This window comes from Vigna angularis, chromosome 7 (genome assembly GCF_016808095.1).
Source record: "Vigna angularis cultivar LongXiaoDou No.4 chromosome 7, ASM1680809v1, whole genome shotgun sequence".
Classification (NCBI taxonomy): domain Eukaryota; kingdom Viridiplantae; phylum Streptophyta; class Magnoliopsida; order Fabales; family Fabaceae; genus Vigna; species Vigna angularis.
This window is the reverse complement of record NC_068976.1, coordinates 21,809,156-21,819,980: the sequence shown is the minus strand read 5'-3', so window position 1 is coordinate 21,819,980 and position 10,825 is coordinate 21,809,156. Positions and strand designations below refer to the sequence as shown.

The window sequence follows — 10,825 nt, the reverse complement described above, 5'->3', positions numbered from 1 at the left end:
TAATCTAGTGAATAATCCAACAATCTTATCATATATATATAACTTAATTTTACTTTTTTTCTAATAGTAATTTGTGAATTTGTATTAATATATATATATATATATATTTAGCTTTGAATCTTAAGTCAAAAATTAATTACTAAGTTTACGATGAATATGTATTCAAAAGGAAAAATAAGGAAGACTCCACTCTTGATGAAATCAGTACAAGAAATCGATAATGTCATGTTTTCTTTGTAAATCAACTTCAACGAAGAAGGTTTAAGATAGTTTATCTTGACCCAAGTAAGGACTCGTTTATTACAATAGATAATGTATATTTTTTATTCATGTACTGTACATTGTTTATTCTTTAAAACTAGAAATAAAAAAGAAAATGACTTCAATAAAATAATTTACAATAATTAACCCTTACTAAGATTGTGAGAGTTTTAAAATTCATCTCATCCATGTATGTATTATACAAGTCTACGTATGTTTTGTACAAATCTAGATCCCTAATGTTTAGTATAATATTGTTGATTTGAACATTATGGAGTGACAATTGTAGGCCTAATACAACAATTTATGTAGGTGATGATCCTTTTCTTTTTCTGCATCGTTGTAATCAACACAAATGAATTAGAAATTGTACTACTTCAATATACATCAAATATGTCAAACGTAAATTGAAAAAATAAAAACATGAAATCAAGATAATACAAATGTTGAAACAAACTTTCATAGTAACTTGCTAAATTAATCTATTGGACGTATGTCAATTTTGACGATCAATGATTTATATGTAGTGATTTTTATGTATTCAATATGCATATAATTTATGTGACAATCATTGAAATTTGAAGAAACACATACAATTTTATAACTCACCATAAGATCTTCTTGAACATAAGCATGATGAAAAGGAGCTTGACCATGTTTGGCAATAGAAAACTCTCGTTCATTTTCAAGACATTTACATTTGGTTTTTTTATGCTTTTTGTTTTTTTGAGCTTGGGTGAACACCGTTGAATAGTTAGTAGCTCTTTGTGCTTTTTGGTTCCACTCTCCTCCAAAATCAGGCACAGATATTATAGCAATATCTTTCTGCATAAAATAATATTGGTCAATACAATTGTTGTTGCTTATTTTGTGACATAGACTCAGGTAAAAAATATTTAAAGGACCAATTAAGGATTTCATTTTAACCATGTTTTCATTCATATTGGGATCAATGTTCATTATCTATTTCATAATGTGATTAACCATTTAACAATTACCATGAACAACTAAATGTCTTACAAGGAGTAAACTCATAAATGAAACATTACAATTTAACTATACACAACTTCACAACTTTTCTTTCTCTATACCACATATTTCAGGCTTAACTTATATCATGATTAAATAATCTCTGCAGATTTTAAGATCAGAACTACCTCATTTAATCCCATGACCGAGTGGAATGGCGAGGGATCCTAAGAACATGGGGCTACCACTATTCTACAAAATGAATTGTTTGTTACTACTACTCTATAAAATATAATTGAAAATCATTCAAATTTTAACTATAAAAAACTATGATAAAACTAGATGTTTTGTTACACCAAGGTTTAAAATATCAAGTTTAAAAGAAAGGGTCAACAATATTTGCGTGTTTGTAGATTAATGTGTGGTGTGGTGAGTAGAGTTAAAGTAGGACAAAAAAATGTGCTTGTCCACTTATATTTTTCTTCTATTATGAGATTTTAAAAGTTATAATCTAATATTTTCCAACTTTGATATGATAGTTATTTTGTGTTAAAAAGTTAATCCACACACTTTTTTTCAATGAAAATGTGTAAATTGACGAAACTAAAAAGAAATAGTATAATAATATTTTAATTTGTCTTAAAAAAAAGTATGTCAATATTTTTTTTGGTTACATGTTCATTAAACATTTCATATAATAAATTGAGTTATAAGATTTTCTTAGTAATAAAGTTAGAAAGAATGATAGAAAAGATTTTAGGTTCAACTCTTCCATTTACAAAATATCCACAACTAATATTTGTTGATGATAATATATATATATATATATATATATATATATATATATATATATATATATATATATATATATATATAAAAGTAAATGTTTTGAATATATAAATTATCATATACTTAAAAATTCATAATGAATATTATACCGTTATTTTTATTTATTCATAATTTATTTAAGAAAACAATTGAGTTTAAAATTTATTTAATTAGCATGTAACTATACGCTTGTTGTGCTAATTTCTTTTAAGAATCATACTATACGTTTGAGTGGCTAATTTTATATAAAAACTAATGTATAATATATATTTCTAGAAATCATTTTCCTTAAAAAAATATCCTATAGTCACTTTCCAATTCAACCGAATACATTAATGACTTAGACTTTTGAAAAATCTAATTTTGTGAACCTTACTGTAATTATTGACATGTATAGCCCACACAAAATTTAAGAATACAATTATTAATGACGGGAGAAATTAAGAGAATTAAAACTAATAAAAATATTTGTAAATAAATGAAATGTCATTAATTTAAAAAAACAAAAATTAATTCACCATGCTTAAACCAAATATCAGTTGCTTGAAGCAGTTTTTTTTTTGTTATTGAAGAAAGGAAAAAAAAATATTCTCTACTTTCCATTATAAAAAAATATGCCAAATAAATGGAACCTGTTAATATACCATTGCCCTTGAAGAAATGTATGAGCTAACATTGAAGTTGCTTTAAAAGAATTAAAGTGTGGTTTTACTAAGCTGTTTAACAGTAAAAAAACTATTTTTTCTTGTGTTAGGATAGAAAAACAATAATACACAAAAATTAAAACAGTAAAAGAAATATAAAATAATAAATTAGTTGAATTTTTAAAAGGGAATTAATTATAAATTATTTAAAAATGATGTAGTATATAGTATGATGCATGTCTACGTTAATGTGGAAATAAATTTACGAGTTATTGAATCAACTAATCTATCTTTCTTTTTTAATTTATTCTAAACTAGTCTAGAAATTACGAATCAAAATACATATATCCATGTGTGTTTATTCTTTTTTACGATAATAAACAAATTATTATTATAATTATATAAGTAAATTTAAATAATTTTTATAATTTTATTATTTTTTAGATAGTATTTTCATTATAATAGTTAATTTAGTCCAACAGACCAACTCTTTTGTTAATGTTGTTGTAAACTAAATTTGATATGAAATAATTAGAGATAAATGTGGTAATAAATACATATAAGACAATTTGGTTTGGTACTCACTTGTCATTGATTTTGGAAAACTTCTTTAAAATTTGTATTTGTTGTATAGTCCAAAAGCTTTTTTCTAGTTGTTATGTGTTAGTATTTTGAGTCTATCTTTGCTCTGTACTTTAAACATTGCAATATATAGTTGGTCATGGTTAAAAAACGGAGATGGTAAGTATAATCCTACTTATGTTAATGATTGTCCTTATGATTTTTAAGAATAATTGCATATGATAAAAGATTATAGTGACAATGATGGTGACATATACATTCATGTATATATACTTCATAATTGGTTTTATAATAATTTTTGTTTCTATAACATGGTTTGTCAATCTTGACACTACTAATTTAGGATCATTATATAAATGTTCAATTTGACCCAAGTTCCTCAAAAGCATATTGTGTCCTGCAGTCAATCCAATTTATCTTAGACACTCTAGCTAGATCGGCTAGCTAGTCCATTTCGATCATTCACCTAACCCATCAACATAACCATTAAGCTAACCCAGTCATTCTAACTAGCTAATCCATCAAGTTTATCCTAGACACCTAAGCAAGATCAGTTAGTGCGTCCATCCTGGTCAACCTGGATAACCAAACTATCACGTCAGATTAATCATTCTATTAGCATGTATGCATGATCATCTAAACAGTACGATTATTCTAACCAATCATTCCATGTAATTTATCTTAAACACCTAGGCCAAATCGGCTCGCCGATCCATCTTACGAGGTTGTTTTTTTTTCTTTAATAATTATTTTCATTTTGTATACAAAGCAATAAAATAGTCAAATTTGTTATAATTATTATTATTAAAGTAATTGTTGAGCTTCTCTGACCGAACTCTCAAGTTCTTTCTGTATGACTTTTTATAGGATGAGTTTCCTAAGCCTACTTCCTCTAAATCGATGGTATAATATTTATTATTAAAAAATTGTTTAAATTTAAAAAATAGTTATCAAAAGGATAAAATGATGAAATAAATTTTAATTTATAAAATTACTAAATTTAGATTAACATTATTTACAGAGTAAAGTTAAAACTATAATTACTTTAATATAACATAATGATTATTTAAAGAATAAAATTGAAAAAAAAAGCGTAGAAAAAAACCTCTTTACATATAAATATCAATATAGATAATGTTACTATTTATTAAAAAGAAAGCAAAATCATATCCAGAAATACGATTTAGTTTTATCATTAAAATTTCATCGTTATATTTTTCTTAAAATAATAGTAAAACTGAAATAATATTTTTAATGAGGGTTTCACTTATATTTAAGAAATATACATCGAAATTGTGTTTTCACACAATGAAATCAGTTTTATAGGACTTACTTTTTTTCATCTCACTCAAGTAATTTTAAAAAGAGACTAGGGCAATTTTGTTAAAAAAATGCGGAGTAAATAACATTTTGTGAAAGTAAAGTAAAAAACCCAGCTTTAGGTAATCATCCTTTTTCTTTCTCCTCTGCGCTCTCGAAAATTTCCCTCACTTTACCTGCTTCCGGCTATGGCGGCGATCAGTCTCCGGAAAGGAAATACGCGGCTGCCGCCGGAGGTAAACCGCGTTCTGTACGTGCGCAACCTTCCCTTCAACATTACGAGCGAGGAGATGTACGACATCTTCGGCAAATACGGCGCGATTCGCCAGATCCGCATCGGCACCAACAAGGACACGCGCGGAACCGCCTTCGTTGTTTACGAGGACATCTACGACGCTAAAACCGCCGTCGATCACCTCTCCGGCTTCAATGTTGCGAATCGCTACCTTATCGTGCTGTATTATCAGCAAGCGAAGATGAGCAAGAAGTTCGATCAGAAGAAGAAGGAGGATGAGATTGCGCGTATGCAGGAGAAGTACGGCGTCTCCACCAAAGATAAGTAAATAGTTCGTTCTCGCAAAATCCTTGGGATGTTAGTTAGGGTTTTCGAGACTGTGTTGACGGTTTAATGTATTGTTATTGGAGTAAGTATAAGTGACTATTAATGTTTATGATTAAATGAGTGTTACTGTTAGAATGAATGAAATGAAATATAAATTCATCGGAAATGCTTCTGGTTGTTAGTTAGGGTTTTCGACAAACGCACTCTGTATGTGCATCTACCGTGTAATTGTGTTGTTGTTCGAGTAATATTGGATGCATAAGTTGCTTTGATGTTCTTTCAAGCGTGATTCAGATGTTGAGTGAATTTCTCGTTGCGGCGTATTGTATTGAGTTGAATTGGCGTTAATTTCCTTTTACTCTCGATTCTCGATGTGCAGCTGAGATCAGCGTTAGTTTTAGGGGTGGAAAGGTTAGGTAATGCTTTATTCTTTCTGTCAACGTAAGAGTTATCAAGGAAGAGGGCATGAAAGGTTTATTTCTTTTGCGCTTTGAAAGTTTGAAGTGGGGGAACTCGAAGACTGTTGCTTCCAGCTTTTTGAAGGCCTTTCCTTTTCTCTTTGGTAAATTTAGGTATTTTTTTATATGTTGTGCTTGCCGTCTGTGTATTGAATTAAATGAAATTTGTTTTTGCAAGTCACTATACGAGGTTCCTTGAGGGTTTCCTTCTGTTTTCCCCATTCTGAATTCATTTGGTTTGAAGTCGGCTTCTGAGGAGCTTTCATGTACCTGTTTTCTCAATCCTTGATTCTGCGCATTATATGTTTGCCAAAAATGTTTAAACAACCTCTTCAATCTGATTGCTAATTTTGGTTGAAGCCATTTTTGTTCCTAGAGGAGACTCTCTTTTTTTTTGTGCTGAGTTTTGTAGCAATTATCGGAAACAGATGGGTTTTGAATGGACCAGTTAACCAAATGAAAAGTTTCAAACCTTGGATTCAGTCTGGTGATTCTTACTACCTTGTTTTCTCTTGTATCATATTTATCTCTGATTTATTCTTAAAAGAGTCTTGTCTTCGAAATTATGGGTGTTGCATAAGGACTATGTATGGACTTGAAAATTGCTAAAATTAATGTGGCCATGAATTACTCTATTTTAATTCAAACTCACTGATAATGTAATCGTGCGTTCTGCAAGAGCCATTTTTTATGTTGAACACTACAACGTATGATAGATGATTACTGTTAGTTTCTTTGATATTAAATCTGAATCTGAAAATATAGCTGAATTCAGCATTAATTTCAAGAGTGGAAACCTTATACCGATTCTTTCTGTTTGATTGAAAGAGTATTAAAATGTAGAATCTTAACAATGAATGCATTTGAACCTAGTGTTGAAAAGGAATTTATACATAATTTAAAATCCTTTTTGATTTGATTCCCAAGTGAGAAGCAATACAAGAGAAGCAACCCCGCATTGTGTGTGTGTGTGTGTTTACATTTCTCAATGGTTGATTCAAGTTCTTTTCCCCCTCTAATTTTGTTTGTTTACCACCTTAACCCATTCCCCACGTTAAATCCTCAGTCCCAACCAAACAGCAGCGGTCATGCACCACAACTCTCCTTGATATTTCACTCGCTTATCAGCATCTGCACCAACCAATGACACAGGACCTAAAGAGGCCATGATGCCTTTTAAATATTTGTATAATCCCCAACTAATATAAGGTTGAATCACGCCTCTTCTTGGTATTAACTTCTAGGTTTCCTTTGTTCATCATTGCAGCAAATTCATCGTAGTTAATCCGGCCATCCTGCAATGACAATTTTTTCATAAATTTTCTTAATCGTAATTCAGATATGCTGTATCACAAGAGTATGCTAGTTGTTAACCGCATATGTGATAGAAAGTTAGTTGAATTGGAACTATAGAAGTGCTAATAACATTCTCTTGAATTCACTATTATAGATTGGAATTATTTAGAAATGACATAATTGTGTCTCGGTTTTTATTTAAAGTTATATGTATTAGTATATTGAAGTCGTTGAGTGAAGAAAAACTTACATTATCTGCATCAACTTCTGAAATGATATCCTTGATGTCCCTACCATCGTGCATGTTGAACTCAATAAGAGCCTGTTCTAGTTCTTCAATGGTAATGTACCTAATTATGACAAAACAATGAGATTAGAACGTTTAACACCAATCAATTTCCGAAGGGATGACTGATAAATATTGAAGTCTAGTTGATATTTTTTGTCTTTACCCGCTGTTATCTTTGTCAAAGTATTGGAAGGCAGTATAAAGATGATCTTCTTTGTTCATGCGGTTCATGTGCATTGTTGCTGTGATGAATTCATCGTAATCAATGGTTCCATTGCCATCGGCATCTGCCTGTAGTATGCAGAAGTAAAGAAAATGGTTTGAGTAATGGCATTGGGAAGAACTTGTTTTCTGATGCAATACTTAGAAAAGGAGAGAGAACTTACGGCTTCCATTAATTGCTTGACTTCTTGTTCTGTTAGCTTGGTCCCTTGTTTTGCAAGCCCTTGTTTGAGCTCTTCAATTGTAATGGTGCCGCTGTTGTCAGTGTCCATCCCCTTGAACATCTGCTTCAATCCCATGATTTCTTCCTCTGATAGGCAGCCCGCGATGACCTATATTCGTATTCATATGCGAATCAGTGGAAAATACAGACCAGGTAGTTTTGTTTTTGCCATCTCTAACCAAACCATTGATTGATTTATTAACAAAGAATGGCGAGAAAGCCTAAATAGAATGAATTATTACCCTTAGAGCAACTTTCTTGAATTCGTTCATTGCTCTGAACTGCTTGAGCCTATTCAGTACTGCGTTGTCAAGAGGTTTATCTGGTGCTTCTCCATCCTCCTTGATCCATGGGTGATCTGTTTTTCACATTAGAACTAATCATGTTGAGGCTAAAGTAAAATTATTTTTTAAACCATTAATTCGTCGTTAAGTTTAAGTTTTTCTTAGAAAGTAAGCCAGTGTTACACTTACTCAGAACTTCGTAAGCTGTCAGCCTCTGTCTGGGGTCCGAATTCAACATTTTCCTTACGAGATCTTTTGCTGCAGGCGAAATGGATGGCCATGGATCGCTTGTAAAGTCAATATGACCTCGCAGAATTGCCTTGAATATTCCATTTTCGGATTCTGTCAAAATCATGTTTTGGTTTCAGTGTCATGCAGATATACGATCGATTTTATAGTGTTTTCTAGAGGTAGCTTTATGATTGAGTGAAAGAATATAACCTGCCCAAAATGGTGGAACACCAGATAGAAGAATGTATAGCATGACACCAATACTCCAAATGTCAACTTCTGGACCATATTTCCTCTTCAAGACCTCTGGTGCAATGTAATATGCGCTTCCAACAATGTCCTTAAACAATTCTCCTGTCAAAAGGATTCCATTGTTTAGCAGAAATCTTCCCAAACAGAAGTTCTATCAAGACGAGGCACAGGTGATGTGAGTTCTTTATCCACATTTGTTACGCAGGTTTAAAATTACAGTCATATTTGTGGTTTTGTCACGATTCTTAATATTACAGATAAATGTGACTGATACATATAATCTCAGAGATCCCAGAAACAATTGTTACAGAGATCCCAGAAATTGAATTGAATGAAAGCTGATAAGAATTGAAAGAGAAGCAGAAGAAGAGAGAAGGGTGAGATGATGATGATGATGATTATTATTTACCTTGCTTGTAAAAAACTGATAAACCGAAATCGGTTGCCTTGAGAGGTGCATTTTCCTCCTTGCTGGAGAGAAGGAAATTTTCAGGCTTAAGATCTCTGTGAATGACTCCCATGGAATGGCAGGTGTGGACAATCTGCACGATGGTTCTCAAGAGGGAAGCTGCAGCACGTTCAGTGTAATGTCCCTTTGCAATGATGCGATCAAAGAGCTCACCCCCAGCACACAACTCCATAACCAAATGAACAGATTGTTTGTCTTCAAAAACACTGACAAGCTCCACAATGTTGGGCTGCCCTGAGAGATGGTGCATGATCTGGACCTCCCTCTTCACATCCTCAATGTCCTCCTTATTAACCAGCTTTCTCTTGGCAATGGTTTTGCAGGCATATTGCTTTCCTGTGCTCTTGTGTGTGCACAAATGTGTGACACCAAACTGGCCTCTCCCCAGCTCTTTCCCCATGCTGTAAGTACTTCTAACATCCTCCATGGGCCTTCCAAGAACAGGCCCAATGGGGGCAGGCTTGGAGTGCTTGGTGGGAGGATGGTTAGGCTTAGATTGTGGTGGGGTGGTTGCCGTTCCCCCTTGGTTGTCGTTTTGTTGGTTGGTTTCTCCCTTGTTTTCAGAATCATTGGTGCCACCTGAGCAACAGTTGCCCATGGTGGAATGGAAGGGAGAACAGGAACAAAAGGGGTGGAGGGAAAGGAAAGGATGTGAGTTGATAGATATAGGTGAAGGTGGTGTGATTTGAGGGCTGAAAAATTATGTTGTATTTGTTTTCTGGAGAGAAGGTGTTAGCATGAGGGAGGGGAAGTGTCTGTTGTTGGAAAAGAGGTAAAAAAAATTGTCTAAAAAAAAGGTACGGGGAAATTTGAAAGGGTGTTAAAAGGGGTGTTGGTGAAGAGAATTAGAGGGAGCAAATTAAGAGTCTTTGGCTTGTCTCTTCCTTTGGAAAAGGCTGACCTTTTTATTCAGACAATGGTGCTGAGAACTTCTCGGAACAGGTAATAATAAAAATGGATTTTGCTCTGTTTTACATCTGTAATTATAAAAATGTTATTCCCTTTTCCGAGTCTCAACAAGTCTCCAACAATACAATACAACTCTCATCACATCACTCTTTCTGTTTTTACTTCCATTTTTACATTCTTCATCTCTTCTTACAGATAAATCATCATGTCACACCAATTCTATTAAACTACCATGACATCCCTGTGCACTTCTGGACTTTTTCTTTTAAAAAACTTTTTTAAGAAAACAATATGATTATTATTATATTTGTATAAATAAATTTAAAATGTGTATATTTTATTATTATAATTATATATAATATATAGGTTTGATATAGAAGTTAAAAATTAATATACGGTAATGTTTGTTAAAATATTTTTACATGTAGATTTGTTGCATGTTGAAATGTATAACAATAGTTAAATTGGTGTATGACTATGTATTTAAGAATTGGTTTATATGATGTTTGGATAAATAAATAATTGAAATTAATATTTGTGTGATTAAAAGTTAAAAAATAATATTAAAATTTTTGTATTGTATTAAAAAAATAAAAGTTTGATTAAAGAAATTTGATTATTATTTTTAAAGTATTTAAACAGAAGAGTTATATCATAATTGATTTTAAAAAATTAATTAGTTTCTATGTTTCATTTTTTAATAGATTATTATGTATTATTTATGTTTATAATAACATTATATATTAATATTTTGAGATGATTATTTATTATGTTTTTAGAAGTGCGTTAACTTTTTTGCAACGTGATTGTTATATGTTTTGTTATTGTAATTTACAATTACTTTGGAATTAAATTGTCATTTTGATTAAATTATATAAAGTTTTTAATGTCATTTGTTATGTCTATTCACTATAGTGTATCTTTCATCTACTTTTTTATGTGTAATTTAATAATAACAAATTAATTTATTAAAATAGGTTATTTTAAAAAAATTGTTACAAAATCATCACTCGAATATAACAGATT

General features: G+C 31.3%; 2 protein-coding genes across 3 annotated transcripts; one reads left to right on the top strand and one right to left on the bottom strand.

Annotated features, from left to right (window-relative positions):
* Positions 1 to 4,703: 4,703 nt before the first annotated feature.
* LOC108338326 (splicing factor 3B subunit 6-like protein) lies at positions 4,704 to 5,332 on the top strand. The gene has a single exon (XM_017575128.2). The coding sequence runs from the start codon at positions 4,793 to 4,795 to the stop codon at positions 5,165 to 5,167; it is 375 nt and encodes a 124-aa protein (XP_017430617.1). The 5' UTR covers positions 4,704 to 4,792; the 3' UTR covers positions 5,168 to 5,332.
* A 1,431-nt stretch (positions 5,333 to 6,763) lies between these two features.
* On the bottom strand, positions 6,764 to 9,488 carry LOC108338325 (calcium-dependent protein kinase 2). 2 transcript variants are annotated; one of them, XM_052880853.1, is made up of 8 exons: positions 8,831 to 9,488; positions 8,380 to 8,523; positions 8,128 to 8,280; positions 7,897 to 8,012; positions 7,566 to 7,763; positions 7,373 to 7,527; positions 7,171 to 7,270; positions 6,764 to 6,919 (listed from the first exon to the last, which is right to left on the bottom strand). In XM_052880853.1, exons 1-8 carry the CDS (start codon positions 9,486 to 9,488, stop codon positions 6,824 to 6,826), a joined length of 1,620 nt encoding a protein of 539 aa, XP_052736813.1. In that variant the 3' UTR covers positions 6,764 to 6,823. The 2 variants fall into 2 exon arrangements, with proteins under 2 accessions (XP_052736813.1, XP_017430616.1); XM_017575127.2 differs by having other exon boundaries at positions 7,373 to 7,500; positions 7,596 to 7,763.
* Positions 9,489 to 10,825: the final 1,337 nt, after the last annotated feature.